This window comes from Apus apus, chromosome 2 (assembly GCF_020740795.1).
Source record: "Apus apus isolate bApuApu2 chromosome 2, bApuApu2.pri.cur, whole genome shotgun sequence".
In the NCBI taxonomy this organism is placed as follows: Eukaryota; Metazoa; Chordata; class Aves; order Apodiformes; family Apodidae; genus Apus; species Apus apus.
This window is the reverse complement of record NC_067283.1, coordinates 22,455,939-22,480,156: the sequence shown is the minus strand read 5'-3', so window position 1 is coordinate 22,480,156 and position 24,218 is coordinate 22,455,939. Positions and strand designations below refer to the sequence as shown.

General features: G+C 39.8%; 1 protein-coding gene across 1 annotated transcript in view; it reads right to left on the bottom strand.

Moving 5' to 3' along the window:
• Nucleotides 1-24,218, bottom strand: part of ADAM22 (ADAM metallopeptidase domain 22) — a 132,460-nt gene that overhangs the window by 51,221 nt on the left and 57,021 nt on the right. The window contains exons 3-6 of the mRNA XM_051611446.1: nucleotides 21,155-21,221; nucleotides 9,009-9,091; nucleotides 4,492-4,555; nucleotides 3,793-3,862 (exon numbers count right to left, since the gene is read on the bottom strand). Of these exons, the coding sequence (XP_051467406.1) occupies nucleotides 3,793-3,862; nucleotides 4,492-4,551 (130 nt within the window). The 5' untranslated portion in view covers nucleotides 4,552-4,555; nucleotides 9,009-9,091; nucleotides 21,155-21,221. The remainder of the gene's footprint in view (nucleotides 1-3,792; nucleotides 3,863-4,491; nucleotides 4,556-9,008; nucleotides 9,092-21,154; nucleotides 21,222-24,218) is intronic.

The following is a 24,218-nucleotide window of genomic DNA, read 5'->3' as shown; positions in this document are numbered from 1 at the left end:
CTCCCTGCTAATCCCGCTGTCTCTTTCTTAAACCATTAATTATAAGCACCAAATAGTTTATTCTTTTGCCAAATTCCTTTCACCAAACATACTTTAGCCACTCACAGAAAGGAACACATTTTAAACTAAGCAGAAGACAATAGTTGCTCTCACCCTCTTAAATATCCAAGAAGTATTTTTCTATCTTTAATTTTAGACTCACAGGCCCTGCCTCACTTTTCCCTATACAACAGAAATCTATTTTCTTATCTTGCATAAAAATGTTTACTATTCACATAACCCAAATAAGACTTTTCTTTGAGACACATAAATTATTTTTTTTTGCAGCTGCTTAGGTTGTAACGTCTTTTTCCCTTGACTACTTTGCCTCCTTTATGTTTCCTGCAACTTTGGACATCCTTTCAGTCTCCAGGAAGTGAAAACTGCATTCAGTAATCCAGAGAATTATACAGTACTATAGAAGCTTTGTAAACCAAAGGACTTTCATTTCACATACCTCTGTACACAAGTTTTGGTTGTGTTACAAAATCCTAAACAGTTCAGATTCACTATTGAGACACGAAAGTTTCTCACAACTCCATCTCCCACCTGCTGTATATTAACTGTCCAATTTCTGCACAAGGTTCAAACAATAGGATTAAAAACCATTATGACAGGAATTTGATAAGGCTGCTATATCAGCAAAACCTTAAAACACAAACTGACCAAAAAATACTAGGTGTAACTGCTAATATTAACCAGGACTGGCTAGCTACTGATAGAGAAATCAGGAAAGCAAAGTATGACTAACTGGTATTGTCTTGGCGAAATCTTGGAGATTATACTGCCATTTTGATATGTCAAGTTTGCAGAAACCTTTTTATGGAGAGGACTGGACATTCATAGGCTCTTTGCTTAAAAATGTTTTCATGGTTACATTAGTGCACTTCAGGATTTTCTTCACAAAAAGGACCTAACAAATTAAATCACATCCAAAGGTTCCTGTTTTTGCTTAAAGACTGCAGTCTCTAGAGCTCATAATGATGAGAAACTAAATCTTGACCTTTTTTTTACAAACTGTTTTTAAATTATGCTTTACATATGTTGATTAATTTAATCCGTGTTCTAGTGCCACACAACTGGCTCCCGACCTGTCATTTTAAGTTTTACATCATCATTAACGGAACTGGCAAAAATACATTTCCACTGACAAAATAATAATTTACAATATGTGTGCAGGGTCTCAGATAACTTTACAAGCAAATGTGATCATTTTGCCTCCCCACTGGCAGTCAGCCATCTCTAGAGGGGACTGACGGGGGCCATTAATGTTAACACATTAACACACATTAAAGCTGCGACATAACTCACAAGCTAGATGAATTCACAAAGGGTGCATTTCCAGCCAGGGACCCTCTGGCAAAACAACATAACCAGCAAAATCACAGGAAATGTAGATTGCTGAGAAAGCCTCAGGAAAATGTTGATGTGACCACATTACCTTGTATAGAGAGGATTCAAAGTGGCCTCAAAAGAAAAGGACATCTGTCATGCAGTATTTGAAAAAGAACACCTTCAATAATGTAGTGCTGTCTAAGACCACGCCAGGGCACTATATGTTTCAGTACAAATTGTGAGAAAAAATACAGTTTACTAAATCATGAAGTCAAATGTTCTAAGCATGACAAGTCATCCATCCAAGCTTTCCTTATTTAAAGTCCTCATTACCTCATCAGACCATTGCAAAGTGCAGTGCTATTCTTTCCTGCAATAGCTTTCTTTTCTTTTATTTTTTTAATACCCAAGAAGCAAAAAAATGTAAAAGGTATATTGTTACCAAACTGTGGTATAATAGTGTGTGGTTTTACTATCACTGATATTGAGTAATCCCTATTCCTTGATTTTTTTTTTTCCTTTCTGACATCAATATTGAAGCTGATTATACATCCTGTCCATTCCCAACACAGTGCTGAGTGCAAATCTTAGCTTATACACAGACTCCTTTAAAGATTAGATGAAAATCTTGACATCAAAGATCTCCTTAGGCTGGGCAAATTGATAAATTCTGAGAGCAGTAAGGAATATAAGAAATACTGATGACATAACCTAGCAGAGTGCTTGCTACTATTAATAATGATTCTGCTATAGTACTTAAAAAAAATAAATCAATCAATCACAACTATACTATCAGCAATTAATTGCAAATATTGTTTAAAGAAAACAAAAAAAGACAAGTCAAGACAACAGTCAGCACTTTCCAGGCTGGCAGGGAAGAGGCAGTGTAAAACAGGGACACTGGTGGGACAGTATGTATGAGAAACATAGGAGAAGGTGGGGCAGACAATTCAAAGACAGAAAAATTTCACAATTAGGAAACCTTATAAGACAGTTGACAGATAGCTACTAAGTACCAGCTCTGGTAGTCTCCTATTTTAACAACCTGACACTGAAAATTTATTTTTAACTCAGCAGCGGTTGCATTATTTCCAACCTTTCAAATTACATATCCACAAGAAAGTGTGATAAAAGATGCATTTTATTATTTGGCCTGTTGTTCAATAAATTGTTCTCATTACACTACCATATCTGCAAGTACAGGGAGTAAACATGTTATGTGTCTAAGGTTCATGTGCATGCTTCATGATATAGATGCCAGTGTCCTGCCCTGCCTTTTGTGCTGCCCCTCCACCCCAATGCATCCTCCACTTTGCCTGGGCAATCATCAGTGGAGGATGTGAGGCACCAAGTTGGGATACTGTTTTGTGTAGACTCAGAAAGATTACCTCATCAGAACTGAAATCAAGGTTACCCAGTTGTAGCAATTTCCCTGTTTTTTTTCTGATTAGCTCTCTGAACAATTCTACACGGCTAAACAACTAGCAAACCTGCACACACTGTGCTCTAGGGAAGGATCCATGTGCAGTGTCCAGCACCGTAAGATCCCAGATCCAACTATTAACCACAGGACAAATAGTTTGCAACAAGATGACTGGATATCTGTAACTCTCCTGAAGAATTTAGTCAAGATGTGATTTCTACCAAAATGATAGTGTCTGTGAAGGACAGTTTTGTTTATCTAGGATATATTTTGTAGAGAAGGAAAATGCAAAACTGGCAGATCCTTGACAGAATGGGGATATGTCATGAATACTGCAATTTTTGCTTTAATTAACAAGCCAACTTCTCAGACGAAAACTCATTTAAAAAAAAAAAACAAAACAACAAAACTCTTCTCCCTCCACACACTATATAAACTATTCATGGGGATTCATCACTACAAGCATTTGAAACCACTTAGCCTCCAAATCCATCTGTACTGAAATACATGACCTGGTCTACAACCAGCACTGTGAAAAAGGCTGAACAGACTGGAGATGAGAGTCAGGAAACAGCAAAGATATTTGGCAAGTTCTTGCCTCCCAGACTTATGCTCACACCATAGTACGTACTCTGGATCTCAAAACAGAAAAGATCCATGAAGAGTTACTAAGCACTGGCAATATGGGGTTTATTTTCATCATCTTTAGGCTACCTCAGTGCTTTCCTCTCTACAACTACTAGCACACCTTGCAGACCACAGACCACATGACATGTCTAGTAGAGAAATAGTTCACAACATGAAGGTCAGGAGAGGTCATTGGACTCAGGGTGTTTTCACCACTTCAGATTTTTTTCCAGTGTTTTTTTATTTAATCAGAAAAAGAAGAGATATATGAATAAACAACATACTATCAGAAGATTATCAAATATGATTAACAAATTTGGCCTTATACTAAAGCAAGTCAATAAATCTTGAACATTAAAAAATCATACCAGGTGACAGGTCATCCGAAGGAAACTCAAACAACTTGGATTTGTAAACAGAGTGGAAATGGAAGTCATCCTGAAATAGTAAATAACTACATGTATTAAACCTGGATAAACTAATCAATTTCACCAGCATTAAATAGACAGTTTCAAAGGTCTTTGTTATCCAACACCTACAGAAGGGAACATGCAAGTTGCAAGGCACCATTACTCTACAATTTTCTCCTTTTCCCTCCTCTGATGTGATTGCTAATGCCGCAATTAATATCCAAGTACATCAAATGGAGTGGCTGAGCACACTTAGAGCTGGGTTTAAGAAAGCTGCTCAAGAAACATAAGATAGCATCATGGGAGCTCCTGAAGGAAGTTGAAGCCAAACCAGGACAGGGGTGTAACAAATCCAGAGTGGAAAGTGTCAGAGAGGACGACAGGGTACTCACAGGCTTCTGCTGGCTCCATGAGACCTTCAACACCCTCTGGTGCTGCACTGGTCTGCATCCAAGTGTTACAGACTACACACATACCAGCATACCACTGACTCATTTTTTGAGATCTACTTTTGTCTGTGGTGATGGGGACTCACAGATGAGGTAAATGAGTTGGGAATGATGGGATAACCTTGGCCATAGAGCCTTACACACCCTGTAACAACAAATGTATGTATTCAACAAACAACACAGCAGAACAACTGTAAGTTTTACTTACATCTGAAGTGTAGTTTTCATCCGGCTCAATCAGGTAAGTATGATTTCCATCATAGAACATCCCACTGTTAAGAGCAGGAAATGTAAATAATGATTTAATGAACAAACACTAGTGTAACATCAAGTAAGTTTAAGAAGTTAATATATTTTAATAATTTAGATGCTTAAAAAATGAGGTAGTTAAAAAAATGGTTTCAGGAACTGAACATAATTCTTAGTCAATCTTGTTTCTTTGCTTCAGAAAGAAAGATACTCTCTCTTGTGGTGATACAGACTCATCTTTCTTCCCCAAAGCTTCTCTACAACACATATAAACACCACCGACATCAGCTAATTTAGCCAACTGAATATCCAGTTCAGAGCCCTTGCTCCCATTCAAGAGAGATCTACCTGCAACAGATAAATAAGGGACCTGTCTTTAGGAACAAGCTTATTTGGAACATGCACACTGCTTTCCCCATAATAAAAATATTACTTAATAGAACTGATCTTTAGGTTTTATTGGTTTTATTAACTCTTTCCTCAGTAATTTCATACAGTACCCAGTACCAAGGCCATAATGTTTTGGGCATTTCAGCAATATTAGTTATGACAGATGGTGCTTCTTTTTAAATTAAGATTCTATTCCCAGGAAACATCAATAGCTATAGGTATTATCATATCAATATGGACATGACATGACATGATGTTGCTTACAAGGAGATAGGAAACCCGATCTGACAGGCTTCCAATGTGTTATGGTGAAAATAGATACAAAGGACCAAGCCTTCTGCCGTACTGATAGTTCTGGCAAGGCACTAATGGTCTCTTTCTTAATGGCATAAAATCTTCTAAACCACAGAAATCTGCAGGTCTTTCATGATAAGCACACTGCTATGTATCTCAGAACATGTGCCACCTTGCTTGCCCAGTCACAATCACCAATTTTCCATATTAAATTCCAACACACAGTTCAACTCTTAAATAAAAAACACATCAAACTGTTAAGGTTTGTAAATGGATTAATATAGTCTGTGACAGTAACACCACATGCTTTTGCATTACCACTCAAATGCAGAGTAAAGGTGAGGTCCATTCCTGCAAGGATTAAGAGTTATCTTAAACTTACTTAGGTAAAGAGTGCACTGATGTTTAGTCTTTAACATAATGTAGGATGCACAAGTGTCATTGAATTGCACCTTAAAAGGAAGTGTGGATACAGACATTACTCTATATGAACATAAAACCAAAGGGCATTCATTTCTTACATGACTACCATTCTAATCTTCAATCAAATCAGCTTTTTTTTTTAATATATAATTTTGCCTTTATTGCAGTGGCATACATGCATGGTTGGGATTAGACTGCATTAGCATGTCCTTTTCAAAGGGCCATTACTAAGGGCTTTAATCTCAGCCAGAGATATGAGCTGTAAGTTCAAAGCTGGCACATAGTAGTACTCAACAGCAGCATGAAAGCAAGATCATTTATTTATTTAGATTATGCTTGAGCAAACTTTCAGGCGTCAAAAAAAACACAGCAGAATCATAAACAACAAAACTAGATGTTTTGTTTTTTTCTTATGTAGCTTCTTTTCTTTAATCAGCAAAACATATTTTGGTTTTGCGCAGGACCAGATGCAGTCAGTAAAATACTGTCATTATTTTCCTGACTATTAAGAACAGTAAGCATACACTAAGCTTGCAAACCCTTACAGCTATTGATGAGTTTACTTCTCTTAATAAGGGGTTAACCATGTGGCATTCACAGAAGCAGCTTGAGTTACTGACTGTAAAACATACACCAAGTGTCATTGTGAGTGTATCCACAATTAAAACCTGTTTCACCTTTCAAATTACCTATGCCTGTTCTTCAGATATAAATACTGTCTACACAGCTTAATATGAATATTCTAGCACTTGCTGAAGCTTCTTTGCCTGGCAATAACATGATATTTGGGAACATCCTGCAGCTCTTAATCAGGCAAAACTTTCTTCCCCGTAATTGTAATTTTACTTAAGTCTGCAAGACTATCAGCAAATGGCTTCTCGTGTGTCAGATGCACTCAGCAGCACTGACCTCTGATCAAGTCACATAACAGTGACCATAGTCACAGCTGACCTACAGCTCTGACTTGCTCAGTCAAAGCATTCACAGATCTTTTCCAACTGACTTCAGTAGTCCCATGCTCTGTGAAGAAATCACACGCTTACGAATGTGTTATAGAGAACGCAACAGCAAAATACGGGCCATTTCAAAAGCCTGCATTTTGATCATGTTTATTCTTCAAACAAACAAACGTGTAGTCGTGTATGTGCGGCAATAACAGCAATTTTTCTACTCCCCACCAGTGGGCAGCACAATCACAGGCCACCGAGCCCTCAGCGCCTTCAACACGGGACTGCAAGTCGTGCCTGACTACGGCTTGTTTATATCCCGGCAACCAGCGTGGTTTGCATTCAAAGTTTCTGTGTTAACGCACAGGAAACTGTGGTTACTGCATATCCCAGAGAAAACGAGGGGGGGGGAAGAGGAAAAAAAAAGGCTAGCTCTGAATTAAGGTTGCACTTTTCTTCAGAGTCATTAGGAGAAGAAATTCATAATTTTAAGTATTCTGTCAGCCAGTGATTCGATTAATTCAACTAATAAAAGGAAGACCAGACAATAGACATTACTAAAATAATAACTTATAATTTATTATTTAAAAACCACAACCTTTTCCTCACATGTATAAAAATTTCTGCTGATACTGGCCAAGACCTAGGGGTGCTAATAAGTACGAGAAGAGACTGGAGATAACTTTGGTAATATAGAATCACAGAACCATAGAATTGGTTTGTGTTGGAAGGGACTTTAAAGATCATGCAGCTTGCTAGTCTATTAAAGGTATCTGCTCTGTCTTATGCACTTCCTAAAATTCATGAAAGCAAAGCTCCTGCCCTGCCGATCTTACTAGAAGATACCTCTCCCCAGCCTCCCTTATTGCAGCAAGACACTCCAATCTGTGGTTGGAGATAAGGAGCTCTGATTGTTGGTGTGAGTTTCTAGTAATTACTTAGCATTTAAAATTGACTGGTGAGGAGCTAGCTGTAATGATGGAAATGCAGGTTCAGAGAATGTGAGTTTACATACAGCTCAAGAAAATGTGACTTTCTCATATTAATGCTGGAATTACCAGCCTTTGTATGGCATTTTGTGTGAAAGATAACTATGCTGAAATGTTATTCTATCAGAAAAAGGGGGAGGGGAAACGATACATCTTTCATCACATAACTGTGTTAAATGGGACCAATACAATTATCAGGAAATTGAAGAATACAGAGGAGCAGAAGGGTAAGTCTTAAGAACAAACTCACAAATGGAGGGCAGGAAAGGACATACACAAACTTCCTTCCTCTCTGCTTTTTCTCTTAGGAGTTAGCAGGGGCCAAAACGTAATGGATCACTGCTAATGGAAGCCTGCAGTGGCTCAGGATGCATTAGGATGCTACTATATTTAGGCTTACTGTCCATACTGAAACTAGATGCAGGTTTCTTGAGCTTGAGATAAACACAGCTGTGTAAGTGCAAGTCTTCTGCATGCATTCTTCCCCTTCCTAACAAAGAATATATATCAATACAAAAGACAGACACTACTTAAATGTGTGTACTGATATGGCTGATACCAAAACTACAGAGTAGTTGGGAGATAGACAATAAGCTGAAGAAGCTTTCCATCAGCTGAACCCTGCTTCTTCAGACAAAGGCAAAGCTTAAGTAATCTCCACACAGGCTCACTTGCTGCCATCACCTTTCAAGCTGATCTCAGTATCAAAAGTGCTGAGAACCTGAAATTCCCAGATTGAAAACACTGAAGTTACTTGGTTGCTCTGAAAATCTGACTAGTAGGTCCAAAAGCTGTACAGTCAACACACAGCTCCATGTAACCTCCAGATGACAGACACTTTAATTATATTAACACTTAAATAATGTACTTAAAAAAAATATTACTGCACAATTTTGTATCCCTTCTATCAGATTTTACTATCAAAGGTATTACCCATGCACACAGCTCAGGAACAGCAATTCTGTGAAGAAAATGGATAGCACAAGATAAAGTCTAAACTGACACCTTCCTTTGCAAAAAGAGTAGAAAAGAAAGATAAAATACACCCTTGTAGCAACAAGAAAATAACACAATTTCCAAATGGTTCACAGCAATACTGCCAGTGTTTTTTATACTTGAAGTATAGGGTGTTTTCAGCTACTTTTACTCTTCTTTTTCTACAATAAATTGTCTTAAAGTCTGGTCACTGTCATATGTCCTCAGTTTAAAAAAGATAAAGAATGAAATTTCCATGCTGTGTCAGTGAATTCTGAAAACAAACTAACAAGACTTTTGCAAGGTTCAAATTACACCCATTTTTTCTAAAGATTGTTGAGTACTTAACATTGGTGACACACTAGTAAGAAAATAAATAACACTTCTACTATAAACAGCTTTATTTTGCTTAAAAGACTAATAAGCAAAGGCCAATAAAAACAAAACTGCAGACTTACTGTAATCCATGGCATGTTGACAAGGCAACAAACGAGACAGGATTTCCTCGAATTTCTCCCTGATAATAGCAATGTTCTCCTCCCTGAAATTGTAAATTGACACTGTAAATCCACAGGATGCCCCATAGTATCACACTCCATCCACACACACACCCACTGACACACTGTCAAACACTGCTTTTTCATTAATCCACTGCCAACCCACTGACATGGCACCAAGAATTGACTATCATTCATAAGGGTATTCACCCCATCTCCCTTCAGCAATGGTTTGGTACCTAGACAAACACCATCATGCTGTACACTGAATAGATGTATTTACAGTGTTAAAACCCTAGCATCCTGACACAGATTTCAGATACAAATTACTCCAGAAGTGCTCACCTTTCTTCATTGACTAGGAAAGAAGTTGGAAATGGGGCACTTAGACCCAACACCTCATCTGTACACTGCTACATCAGACAAGATGAATTCTTCTCTGAGGGTAAGGCAATTTCCTACTTCTGAGGAGAAAAGTATGCATACCAAATAATAATAATACTTGATTTAAAAAGAGGACAAATAATAAGTGCTCACTAGCGCTCCAAAACTAATGGAAACTTTCAGTAAGCATTAAAGGAATACTGTGAAAATTAGTATTTGCCTCTTCTGCAAATAAAATATACACCTTTCAAATAAAAACCAGCAGACCTTACTCAAAAAATTTCTCCCCCCCCCCTTTGATTCACAGAATCACATTGATAGCAAAGTAAGCCTTACTGCACATGCACTGAAGATATTCAGTCTCGCCCAGTATCAATACGTGTATGCAAAATTAGAAAAACAATTACAACATCCCTTAAATTCTCACTGCCACTCTACCTTGCACAGGAACTTACTTATTATTAGTGCCTTGCCAAATTCAGCTATGTCATACATATTACTACAGTATTGTTGGTTAAAGGACTTAACACTTGTACTGTTTCTATTCCCTACCAGCAAATGTATGAATAATCTACCTAGCATAATATACCCAGCCATGTGAATATTTATGTCCATTTACTGCAGGGAGGGAAAGGCATTACAACTACTGCTTTTTCAGAAGCCAGCAGTCATGATGCATAGCACAGTCATTTTCAATGTCTGACATTAAGTGCTGTTGGATTATTTTTTTTCATATATGGAAAAAAAATATTCATCAACATCAGGCAAAAGGTTTCTTGTACATAAGGTTTCTGGTATAACATGTTGGTTGTTTTGTGTTTTGATCAGGAAACCTCTTGTGTTTTCTACCAGACATGCAAACTATTTTTGAAAGCAACTACAAAGTATGAGAGAGCCTCTGTTTTGAGGTGCTCTCCTTAAGTAAGTACAGAAACCTGTTTGTCAGAGCATGGTCGCTCACAGGGAATGAGACCTGATCTCAACCTAGTCACCGGAAATCATTGTTCTTTTTCAAAAACTTATCTGGAGAAATTCTTTCTGTTTCCAACAGTTCACAGACTTGTGAAGACAGAAGTACTTAATGCTACAAAGTCTGGGACTGGTTCTGTACAGGACCAGTCAGGACAACTGAAGGGACCCTACATATCAACGTTTCCTTTAGAGCACATGTAATTTTGGACAAGAAGTTTACTGTCGTTAACTCCCTGTAGAGCTGAGGCTGAAATCCTATTGGTTTTGACATGTACTAAAGCTCCTTTACAGCAGGTACTGTAATAAAATACGCTGTATTACAGCCAAATCACAGTATTTGAGAGATTTAAGACTACCAAAAGACTAAACATAGTAATTACAACCATCTTCTTCTACTTTACTCTTGGAAACACTCACTGAAGGACTGGAGTTGTGTTTCTTCTTTATTGCCATCTGTAGCAGTGAAATAGTTGGGAAAAAAATCTTTGTTGTTTCCTTAAAATATTCTGGTGAAAATTAAGACTTCTCCCAAAAGCTAAAATTGGCACTATTACAAACAACAGTTCAGTCCAGAGCATCAAGGGTGCTTTGTGAAGAGCTTTTGGTCTCCTGTGGCTATCAGAGCCTCTCTCTGCTCTCTCAAGAGCAGGCAATAAACTGCCCATCTCAGCAAATCAAACTTCCGCTCTGGCCTTTGTCAGCTGCTGCGGAATGGTTTAGTATGAAGACATGCCAGTCATCAGCGTGAGCAGGACATGTATCCCCTTCTGCTCTAGAACTGAACCTGGCCAGTGTCCAGTCTGGGAGAAAATAAGGCTAAATAATCATCTCCCGTGAGACAAGGTCAGCCCGGTGACAATGCCTGCGACACCAGCCTGCAAAACACACATGCACACATGCTTCCACCACCTCCAAAGGCAGTCCAAGGCTACAGCAGAGAGAAGTTCAACATTCTTGCCTCCCCAAGGCACATAGCAACTGTTCACGTTGTGGTTAGCACAATGCTAGTTTTCCTCCAATGCCTGTGGCATGCACTTGCCATTCCCTTGGTTCAGTAAGTTCTCCTTCCTTCACAAAAACTCAGCCTTAGCAGTGATTTCCAAGAACAATAAAGAACATACACATATTCAGTAACAAGTCTGTTGATTTGGAGACCTAAAAATGTAATGCATCCTAGCAAAAAAAAAATAAAAAAAGAGACCCCAAGAAACCCCCAAACACCAACAACGGGGGTAAAAAAACACAACCAAAAACCAACACACACACAAAACCCCAAACCAGAGTAGCTCCAGGGTCAATTAAAACAAACTAATCATTATGACAGTAGTCAGTTTATGACTTTATCTTGATGCTTAATTTGGATAATTCTAGCAAAATCCTGAATCTTGTCCTGTGACCTGCTACAGTTCCAAGCCAGCCAGCATGCAACCCTTCTGGACAGGTAACGTAGCAAAGATACCAAAAAATGAGAAGGCAGAGATGTTAGAAATGCAAGTAAAATCTGTCCCCATTTCTACCCTTTAAGGTAGTTTGTCTCTGCCCAGAGAGGCAGCAGCTGCTGAGTAAACACAAAAGAGACAAAAAACACATTAATCGTTATTCCTAATGAAGGAGGGAAATAAGCAAAAGAACAGCCATGACAGTCAGTGATGGTAATGGTTCACTCTTCTCTGCAGTCTCAGTGAAGAAAGCATCTGCTGACCACACACTGAGAGTGTTTGTTATTCACCTCAGAGACACGATGACCTTCCCAGGGGAGGAAAATTAAGGATGCACATTTATCTGCTTTCAACTAACACCCATCGGATCTTCAAGTAAGCAATTGTCTGCAATTAGGAGAGGTAGGTGCTAGCCATTGAAACTATGCTACACTCAGGCACCGACCTTAAAATGAATCAATTCCAGAAGCTACATATTCCTATTTTAACACTCATTAATCCAAAGGAAAGGAGATTGCTGGTCTAGTTCAGATCCCAATAACATAGCTCTCTCTTTCCTTGCAGCAGAAAGCTCCCAAAAGATCAGCTAACAACCCTGCCACTGTTCTCTGAAGTGCCAGATAATGATTAGCTTTTTATAGAACTACCCATTGTGGGGCCACTAGCTTTAAAGCTGCTTCCTTAGTAATCAATTAGATCTATTTACAAATTATTGATGCTTGCACAAGTTCTGACCCAGTGATAACTAAGACTGCATGGGAAAGAGCTACAGGAGAAAAAAAAATGCACACCCTCCCATGCACTTCTGTGGCAGAAAACAACTTAGAATCATAGCATCTGAGAACGGTTTGGGTTGGAAGGGGCCTTAAAGATCATCTAGTTCCAACCCACCTGCCATGGGCAGGGACACCTCCCACTAGAGATCAGGTTGCTCAAATCCACAAATTCCCTGGGCAACCTGGCCCACTGTCTCACCAGCCTCACAGTGAAGAACTTCTTCCTAATTTCAAAACTTGTTATGGATGGGTTTATATTTATAAATAGAATAGTGAAAACAGCACTTTGACCTGTGTAACTGAATGGAGAGAATCTCTTTTAATTGACATGCTTAAGCAAAGGCAGCCCAGCTGGCAGGGCTATGCTGTCCTGCAGCAGAGCCCTGGGCTCAGCCCTTACACAGCTCAGTAACAACTTTAGGGACCCTGGCATCACCTCTTTGCAGAGTAGGTCTCTGAACTTAGCTACAGTGTACTGTAGACTCCGGAAAGCCCACTGTTCTGAAAATGTGAATGGTACCCTCCCTTTGCAGGAGGACAGGTGTCACATGCACTCACACAACTGAGAGCCAACATGCTGTAGCGACATTAGGTTATAACGCTATTTCAGATTCGAAAATCAGAAATACAGATTCCAAAATTAGGATAAAACATCACCACTTCTGGGGCTTCTCCACAAAATGCCCATGTTTAAAGACTGCTGGCAGTACTCTTAAAAAACATAGACAATGTGTACGTGACAGGATTCTGCACACAGGCAACTCCAACTGCCACGACTCGTAGCAGGCACTTTCAGCAGATGGCCTGTGCTCTCAGCCCAGCTCCCCAGTTCAGAGGCCAAATGAGGCTTCTGTTTACTGCCCAATAGCTATGAGAGAAGATGCTCCATGTACGTGGCTGCAGGGTGTGGACAGAGAACTCATGCCAGTGCGGTGCCATCTGGTCTGAAAGCTGCCTTGGCATCTGCTTGGGAAACAGCCTCTTGACCTCCCTTGCCTTACTTTGCTGTTACAGAAAATTATTTTAATTATCAGCTGCTGGATGAAGCTGAGGCAAAGGAGAACAGGGTTGGTTACCTCTTCCTGCCTACTCTGTTGTCTTTAAGCCCACTCTTGTAGCAGTGCCTTATGTCTCTGAGTCATGGCACACGTGTCATTTTAATAACAGGCATTTTGCCCCATTCCTGCATACCCCTACACAGGGAAAAAGGAGGAAACATTTTAACTGACTATATGAAAACTGTTTATAGTCTACCCATAATAATCTGTCACATTAGCTCATCAGCCAACCCCAAGTCTGAAGCCAAGTTACAAGCACATGATGTGCAAGATTAATATAAACACAACACAGAAGATGAGGTGCTTGCACACACCTACATCGATTCCAATCTGTCTGAACAAGTTCTAAGTAAAATGGAGAAAAAATACTAATCAGATTTCCTTATTGGATCATTATTTCTGAATAACAGAAATACCTCTTAAAAGTGAGACTTCACAGAGCTTGAGACTGTGTCTAGAAACATTCACCTACTGTATACAATACAGTGTAAGTTTGGTATCCATAGGGAACAGCAGATGTGTTGAGGCAAAACTATTTACAGAATTCAAGATCAAGTAAGTCAAGTAGTACAGCAGCTTCAGTTTGCTTAGCTTAATTCCCCCTCAAAGGGATTAAGTTAAACCCAAAAAGATACTTTTATTTTTTCGTAAGAGCATCTACAAAGGGATTTAATGTTCTTTAATGCTGTAGCATTGGTTAATTTCTCTTAGCTATACTCAGTCTTTGCAGGGCCTGAGTTTACAGAACCCTTGGTTGATGCCACTCTGCCTATGTATGCTGTATCATGTAGCTCATGGTAAACAACTCATGAGGAGCACGAAGTCTGGCAGGACTTTCCCACAAATTCAAGCACTCTGGGTGTGTGAAAGCCACAGCAGAGAGTACTCAAGAGGTGACTCCCGATGGTCACAAGTCACCCAGCTTTTCACTTCAGCAGAACCAGGACTTCATCCCTGGAACACACATCCACAATGGGATTTAAGCTTACATGGCTTCCACTTTCTGGCAATTTTTTCCCCTACAAGGAACTACTCCAGCTAAACACACTGGATTTATTTTTTTACATCACAAAGAAAAGGAAGACAAGATAATTAAACCTGCAAGATCCTATGTGAGTCACAATCTGAGCTCCATTATAGTCTGGTATATTCAAAAATGTGGCCTGGGAAGGACTTCTGGTACTGAAAGATGCCACTTTTAATTCCCTCCTCCTCAGTAGCAGGATCCATGTAGAAAATAGGCTAGTAATTGCAGGGATACCAAAAAGTTAATGCAAATGTACATTAAAAGTGCCAGTCTTCATGACTGTTAGTCAGGCAAATGCATTATATATAATGGCTGGTTATTTTGCCCTGGTACCCCACAGAGGTACTGAAGCCCAAGGGAATTGCTTCCACAATTCAAAGAATGCTAAAACAGGAAAATGAGATACTCCTCAATGCCATCAACATAGTGTGGCAGCATGACACTGCTGAAAAAAATGTCCATAGTAACCAAAACCCACAAATTCTAGGCAAAATCAACTGGAAGTAATTTGACCAGTATATTTTGGGACCCCAGTTCTCTTTGCAATTGCAGCATCCTCTAAGGTATGAACCATACAGTCATACCCTGCTCCCCTACTACACTCTGATCTACCTGTTTTTGTGGAACTTTCAATTTATGAATTCCTTTTATATAGCAAAACCACCTCTAATTATTCCCTAAGTGAAAAAAGTTAACATTGGTTCTATCCAATTTCATCCTGTTTTTATTTACTGCATTTGTCAAAGATAGCCAGTTGTCCATCTGATCCTTCTGTGTGCACTGTAATTGTTCTCATTTCTGTAGTGCTAGCAAATTTCATTAATATACACACTTTTTAAAATCTAAATCATGAATGAAAGTATTGACGCGAGCAGTTGAAGATAACCTTACAGGAATTTCCTGCTAAACTCTGTCAGACTCACAGACTCCCTGTCAGCTCATCTTTGACTAGTTTATTGCTATCACTAAAAAGTAGATTATGGCCTAGATTTATTAATAATTTGCCAGGGGGCAAGCAGAGATCTGTTGAGGGAGGAGGGAAGAGGAGCTCTGACGACATTACGGGAACCCTTATTCAAAATCTTCTCTCTAATGAGCAAGAGAGTGATTTTTCTGGTACTAACAGACTCTCTAGTCCCCAGACACAGCTGAAAAAGCCCTGTCAAAAATAGGCATATATAATTCCTGCATTACTTATGATTTGTTCCTTTTCAGCTTCTTTTCTCCCCCAGGGGCTTGGAACATCACCAGGCTGTGCAAGTTCCAGGTATATGAACGCACAGCTCCCCACCAGCCCTGGGCTCCAGCCTCTCAGGGCAGAGCCAGAGCTTCCCTGCACTTCCTTCTCATTCCTTCCCACCAGCAGAACTGGTGCTCCAGTTTTCAGGAAGAAAATGTAATCCGTCACAGAAAAGCCTGTTTAGCATACGGGCTTTTCTGGCAAGCTGAAACACCTTCCTCTTTGGTTACACAACAGTGAGTTATCAAAATCTGAAATAAAATTGAAAGATTCTTCTACAGAACTCAGAGAGTGACTGCTTTTAAGACTGGAAGATGCTGGTGGAAGTACCTTGCTGTAAGACCAGAAACATACCAGTAAATGATAAAAATGACCTGCTCACTGACTCAGTGTTCATTCTGGCTGCACCACAAATTACTGTAGCCTTATGATCAGTGCATACCTGTGGTGATACAGTGAAATGTTGAAATACTACTTAGAATAAGGCCTCATCAAACAGAGGCACTAAGATGTGACAGACAGACATTGCATCAAGGGACTGTACCTTAACTCCTCAAGCAGACCAGATCTGAAGGAGGGAATTTAACATCACATCAGGCATCCCCACCTATCTCTGACTTTTCAAAATGTAAATCTTTTTCTCCCTTCTAGATTATTTTCCAAAAAGAGCACTTTAAAAGCCCCTCAAAGACACATCGCAGCACATGTAAGTCAAAACTTTATTCACAGCAAGGCAATGAACAACAATAATTTTTCCCTCTTGTGCAAAGGCATTAAAATAGCCATAAGCTTCAGTAACAGGCATTTCGCACACATTACTAGCCAAACAATACACGTAACAAGAGGAAATAATGACTATTTTTGCAAACTCGGGGCTCTGCTTTGCTACAAAGCATTAAAATGCTCTTGGCCCATTAACCTTCATTACCTAAACTGCAGCGACAGCATCTGTGCAAGAGGCACCACAGGGCACAAGGCCATGCTGGGGCACTCCAGCTCGAGGGAAGGGTGACAGGCAGTGGGGAAGGAAGGCACCAGGCTGAGCCCCATGCAGGCCAGCACTATGGCTCAGTGCAGTAAAATCTTAAGCCACAAGGAAAGTTTGGCCAAAGCTTGTCCATCAACACTGCAATGGAGGAAAACAGTATCTAGCATTTAATATTACTCCATTTATGTTTGACTCTATCACGATTATGAACGTGCTGTAAAGTAGAAGCAAAAAGCAATGTTCTTTTACGCTGAGAGCACTCCTGTAATTTTGTGCCCATAATACAGATACTGTGTTTACACCACCACACTTGAGAATGTTAAGATTGCCTGTGAAATATAGTTGCTTGTAGTTTTATTTAAACATGCCATCAAAAAATCATGTCATTTATTTACAACTCTACCTGTGCAAGTTCTCTGAATGAGAGCTGAATTATTTTCATTGCTTAATTTTTTTCAAAAAGTGATCTTCTAAAAACTCACAGAATTGTCCAATGGTTTAAGGGAATACAGGCAGAAACATTTATTTTTACACTCTCCAAAGAGGAAAACTAAAACATTTTATACAAGAAAATGTCACTGAATACATATAAGTTGTTTCTTCTGAGGGAGAAAAATCCACTAGTGTGAATTACTCAGCACTGTAGCTGATTTTTGTCTTTCATCTCACTGACAGCATCAGTGACAGAATGATAACCCAAAAAAAGAGAAAGAGAGAGATAAAAGGACACAGAGCTATACTGCAGAAACATAAAGCATATAGAAGTTGAGTATTTATGTGCTCTAAGCATAGGATGATTTGGACTGATACAATCAGGAAAAGGCAATGTGTGAAGGGTTTTTCTCTTTCTTATTAATTGATTATTCTCTTTGCTACCAGAAGGAATTTGGGCCAATACTGCTGCTTTCCTAGCATTTAGAGACATGATCTAAAGTAAAGCAGGGGGAAGAAAACACTGAAATAATTACAATATCTACCTCCTTTTGCTTTTCTTAAGCACTGCACATTGCTACTGGTTTAGTAAGAATGTCTTCAGTGCTGCCTAAATGTGACAAATGAACAAGGACAGCTCACAGCCAAGCCTCTCTTCTGCAGCTGCTAAATGCTGGCACCCTACAAAACATGTGTAACATGTTCCACCTTCATAGTCCAAGTTATTATTTACACAGCAATCAAATGTAATTCAAGTGTCTTGTCTAATAAAAAGGTGTGTTAAACTGAAGCCTCTCCTCACTATAAAAATCCTTTTGTTCCTTCAAAGTGGTGGTTTTAACTAATGCAACATTTCTCCTTTTCCCTGCCCCTTTCTCCTCCCTGAAGCATCTTAAGTAATGGCAGAAGACCTCTAGGTATTTTACAGCATAAAAAGTTTTACTAGGGATGGAGAGGGAGAGGAGTGGCAAAAGTATGAGACAAGGCAGGAATCTGCTTCCCAGACACATTCATGCCCGTAACATTTCCAAAGTGCTGAGTGTACGTCCAGCTGCCTTCCACCAGCAACTCAAAGTGCCTGTCTTCTCCCATACTGCTGATGGCACAACAGCAGCACTGACAATTTGCATGTTTATGCAGTATTCCTGCACTGAGAAATGCAAGGGTGAAATATACATGTATCTGAAACACTAAGAAGGCCAAGAAAGGGAGGCCTTTTTGCTGTATAAACAGGCTTGCTCAAAGCCTGCAGCTGGCAGTGGATGGCAGATGGACATTTTCTCTCTGTCACCAATTCTTGCACCAGAACAGCAAGAGAGCTGTTGCCAGGCCGCCTCTGTTTCTGCCTACAAAGACAAATTGCACAGAGGTAGGTGAAGAGTAGTGTGTTGAAGCAACTGATAGAAGCCTAGCTCCTTTCTGAAATACCTCCTGCTTCTGCTTAAGCATATGCTGTGTAGCAGGACAGGTATTTTGTGATTTATTTATAAGTTGCACCCTTTCGCTACCTACTTTTAAATAAGTACCTAAGCAATCTGCACAATCTGTAAAATCTAGTGTAATAATTATGGTTTGCCTGGTGCGTGTTGTAAGTAACAACTTAAAGGTGGATTTACTGGTTATGGTAAACAGTTTCCACAGTAACTGAAGGTACTAAATCACCATCATGAAGAATTCTTGTATTTGCAGTTAAGATTTCAAAACATTTGTAAGTGTAAATGTAAATTGTAAGTGTAAATTTAAAACCAGAGTTCAGTTTCTCAAATGCAAAACAGATACTGTTGGGCTTTTCAGAAATTGTTTGATCAGTGAGCTGGGCTCTCCAGGGCACTTACAGGTGCTCTGGAAAATACTGGCTAGTTAGAGGGAATCAGATTTATTTTTAAACAGCTATTGGGTACCGAAATTAGCCTTACTCAGTGTCTGGCATCACAATGTACTTGGCAGCCTGCACTCTTCCAAAAATCTTTTGATATCTTAACTTTTCTGAAAATGTGCCTATGACTGCAGCCAACAGACTCTTCTGGACATTTTGTCACAGAAGCTGCTTCCCTCTCCTCCAATCTCCAACACTTGGCTGCAGTAAAACAAGAGAAAAACAAGTATCCCCCTTCCTGGCACAGTTCTGTAGGACTGCTGCCTGCCAAACTCAGTGAGTTTTGAGCAATGGGTGAGGAGGGTGCAGTAGAGTCCCCATATGTGCCCCAACCATCCCTTTGCCCCTGCCCGCAAGTGCACAAGGTTGAAGGCAGCATGGAGAGGGAAACATGCACCCAAGCAGCAATACACCCATTCTTTGCAGTGCAACCTCATGATCCTTTCACTGCCAATTCAATCCACCTTGAGCATCAAGGTCAACATAGCAACACTGGTTATCTGCTTAAAGCAGATTCAAGAGTACTAAGCAAGGCAGTGGAAGTCATCCCTAAACATATACCACAAGCCTGCACAGCAGCTAACTGAAGGTGGAATAATGCCTGGAACAATGGAGACTTGGAGATATTCTGCCCAGACAGCGTTCCTCTGAAAGTCCCAATCCTCCCATCTCCTCCCCATGCAATTAAACAGTACTTGCACAAGAAGAGCCACTGATTTCAAACAGTTCCTTGCTTGATTAAGGCTTACTCATCAGAAACAGATTTGTCCTATTTCAGTGATGAGACTCAAACAGATTAATTTAGCTAGCTTGCATACATACCTTGAGTCACACAAATGGATTGGTTTGTTCTTATTCATATCAGCTATTATCTTTATTTCTGCTTTGACTCATATTCTGAATTTGAGTCAAGACTTCTTGACTGCAGAGCACAGCTGACTGAACAATTAGTCTTTACAGTTTAATGGAACATGTATGTGTTTGCCTCAGTCTGATAACATATGCAATTATCAGGGAGTAAAAGGAAAGCAGACTTCAAGTTTGCAAATGCTAGAAAGGGATAAATTAACGAAACACCTGTCTGTAGCTACTGAGCAGCTAGAGGATTCAGCTACTCAGTGGCTAAAAGGATCACTTTGTCCATTTCCACTTCCACACTGCAGATGTTAACATATTTGTTTCAAGGTATTTAGATGACCTCAGATTTAATAAAAGACTTCTGAGGGTTTGTTTTTTTTTCAATAAAATGCAAACTTTTAACAAAATTTTACTTGATAGGCAAATTCAGAGTTTCTATTATGGACGATATATATTACATTCATGCACGTTTTGTGTAATCTACAGCCATTTTATACCTGATGTCTGACAAACAAAGTTCCTTGAGAAAATTCTCCCATGTTGCATGCAAATAACAAAGCACTCCTGCAAAGGCAGTGGGACATTTCACAGGGGACAACTGCAACCAACAGGATCTTGTAGCCATCATGCCAAGAAACATCCAGTGAAATAAACCCACAATCTGTAATAGTCATTAGGTATCTGGAAATATTATACAATAAATTTTGCTGTTCCCAACTTGACAAAGAAGCTTATTAAAAACAACCAATTTGAGGTTTAGTACAATGAGAAAAGACTAGCTACCAAACCAGAAACATTTTCTTCAATAGGCATCAAACATAAATTATACATACTGTAAAAAGAACTACCACGTATGTATTTCTCATAGATACCAATTTGATACAAACATTAATACACTAAATTTGCCAATAAAGTGTATTTGTCTTTTTAAAAAGCTGAAAAATTAGAAGACATGAAACGTTTGCCGCATAAGAGTAAAGCAAATTACCTGAAAAATCAGGTATCTCTCAAGAAAAAGCAAATTTTAAAAAGCAAAGCATAAAAAGGAAATTCTTACTTTAACTTCTACTGTCTTCCCATCTTGCTCGATATGCCTTTCAAGATATTCAGAAGACAGCAGGTCACTGCAAGAAGAAGAAAAAAGAACCATAAACTTTGTGCATTTGTTCTTGCACTCCCTCTCAGCAAGCACTGATTAAACATTTACATTTGAAAAGGGCAAAATCTGCAGGATACTTTTCCTGAAATGTTCATAAAAACCACCGAAACAACCACCTCCGATGGAGTTACACAGTGCATGGGATACACTGATTTTTAAGACTAGAAGGTAGGAAAAGGCAAACTGAGGAGGGAGTTCTTCATAGAAAGTTCAGAAACAGCCACTGACAATTATTTAAATTCAGTAGACATTTGCTGCTAAAAGAAAACAGTAAGGCAGAAGGGTGAGAAATCAGTTAGGGTCACTCCTGTACCAGGCTGTATCTGAGGGAAGATGGCAGCTGCCTCCAGCAGACTCCTGATGACACACCAGCATGAGGATGAAATGACCATGTCAGGTGAACTGAGGCTCACACTGAGCGGGCAGGCAAGGCTGCCGGGCACAGGAGCACACACACAGGCTGAGGGGCAGCTCCAGGCAGCGGGTGCCACGCTGGCCTTGGGCTCCCGGGCAGGCATCTCTCTGGCCTGTCCCTCTCCCTCGCTCTGCCCGAGAGCCCAGCAGCTTCAGCAATGTCAGAGGAAAATGCTCTGGGCAAAGGCAAACCCAGCCTCAAGGTACACAAGGCTTTGGAAGAAACACTGCAGGGAAAATCAACTAGACCTTAGGCAATTATATATAAGTTTAATGCATGCTGTATTTATCGAGACTCTTCATGCTAAACCAGTCAGATCCTCTCCCTCAGGAGTTATTTTCTAGACTGGCAAATTGACTATATCGGAAATGTCACTAAACATTTTCAAAGCTCACAATGTTTTACCAAGATTAAATCTGTATAAATATTTTATACTGTCCTACCTAAGGATGATTAAACTAGAAAAGACTGGTAAAGACAACATGGCAACAGGTATGCTGACTGACAGGACAGAAGGTAACAAGCCCAAACAACCTTGGCAGAAGAAGTAAACCTGAATGTTTCTGCCTGAATCAAAAAAACCTTTAGACTAGGGGCAAACTTACCCACTGTGAGAGGGCAAGGACGGGCTAGCACATGCGGGGCAGCAGCCATTCGACTCTCCAGAGCTTAGCCCTGGCTAAACAGGCAGCAGGGCCACAGACTCGTGCCCACGTAGGCATTGATGACTGCCCAGAGCAAGCCCCAAACAGGACAAGGTTGGTAGTATGGATCCTTCCACATCTGCCCTACAAACTGCCAGCTTGATAGTTGCATTGATAACCCAGGCACAAAACCCAGAAGCGCTCTATTGAGATATGCTGATAAAGCTAAGTTGGAAAGCATGGGGCATAAGGAAGATTTTAAAAACTCCCACAGGAAAGAGCTGGATGATCTTCAAAACTGGGTATTAGAAAAAGGATCAAATTCAATTGTACAAACAGTAAATTTATGCACTTAAGGGCTGGAGGGAATTTCTATTATGTTGTTTTGAAGGGCCTGGTTTATAAGGGAGAGAGACATGACTACACTTGTTTCTGGCAAAAGTAGTTGCCAGATCAATAGGGTGTCTTCCTGAAAAACACAACTGTCATCCCTGAATACATCAACGAAGATGTATTTCCAGTCAAACTGAGGTAAGATTAGTACCACTGTCCAAAGGAGACTTCTTTTCCAATATTGCGAACAGGTTCTGGACAGCTTTCCTTAGAAAGTTCAACTACCAGGAAGCATAGAGAGGGTCCTGAGATAATAAGGGAATGGAAGGCTCCTGAAGTCTAGCAAAAAAATGAGTTGTGAGGGAATCTGAATGCATCAGGTTTTATACACCAAGATGTAGAGGTAACTAATTAGGCTTTAGAAGATGCTGGCAGAACCTCAAATATACTCAGACCAGATATAAAAAAAAAAAAAAAAAAAGTTTGTATCTAACTGCAAATGACAGAGGCAACAAAAATTGGGGTAACTTTCTGAATGGGAGCATCCATGGACAACTGTCCATGGAGGTGGGGCCCCCCTCAGTCACAGCGAGTTCACAGCTAAATGCTTCTGTCTCAGTGCCCCCTCAGCAGCAAGCATTGAACCTACGTTGTGTCAGCATGAGCACTCATCAAAATACCTGGTGTCAGAACTAACAGTCATCAAAATACTCTTGGTGTCAGTGCCTGCGAATCATCCAAGTACCCTTGGGAAGGTTCAACAAACCCATGTTTTTGCTGCATTAGGTAATTCAAGTCCCTTGTGAAGAGGTAGAATGAGCCCCAGAGCTGATGCAAGGGAGGGAAAACACCTGAGCAGCTATAAATAGGAAGAAAGGGCAAGCAACTCCTTTAGTCACTGCAGAACTGGGGTGACCAGCTGTCCCCAGGTTCCTCTTAATTCCAGCCAGACCCATATACCTATATTGATGCTTTGTACAGCAGCCTGCAAGTGACCCATGACTGAGGAGCACCTAAAAGAGATGCCGTTGTTTGAGTTGCTGATTACAATCCTCTAACCTCTCTTAGAAGTTAATATTAAATATTTAGGAGACTCATCCACCTGGGAGAAGCTCAAAGACTCCTATAACATCTAATATGCCTTTCCAGATACAGACATTTAGACAGATGCTCTCTTAAACTGTATTTAGTTTAGCGTAGTTTACCTATATAGTTTCTCAGCGTTCACTACTCTTTCTTGCAGCAAATGTCTATGCTTCCATGGGCTTACTAAAGCCACCTCTATAGCTTAGAGCACTACTTCCAGCTGTTTCTGGGGGACGCAAGTAAACTAAGGTCATCCTCCTTATCTGATGGCCATAAAGGTTTTTTTTGCCAAGGAAGATGTGAGAGAGTACAAAAGGAAAGTATTGAAGTAAGTGTACAGTACAAAAGAGATCAAACAAAGTGAATTTCTCAGAGGGAGTTTACAGTTGCATTTGGAGGGATTTGCTTTTTAAGATACTGGTGTTAATGTTTCTGTGTTCTGGAATATCGTATGTTATGTTCTCAAAGATCTGGAAACTGCATC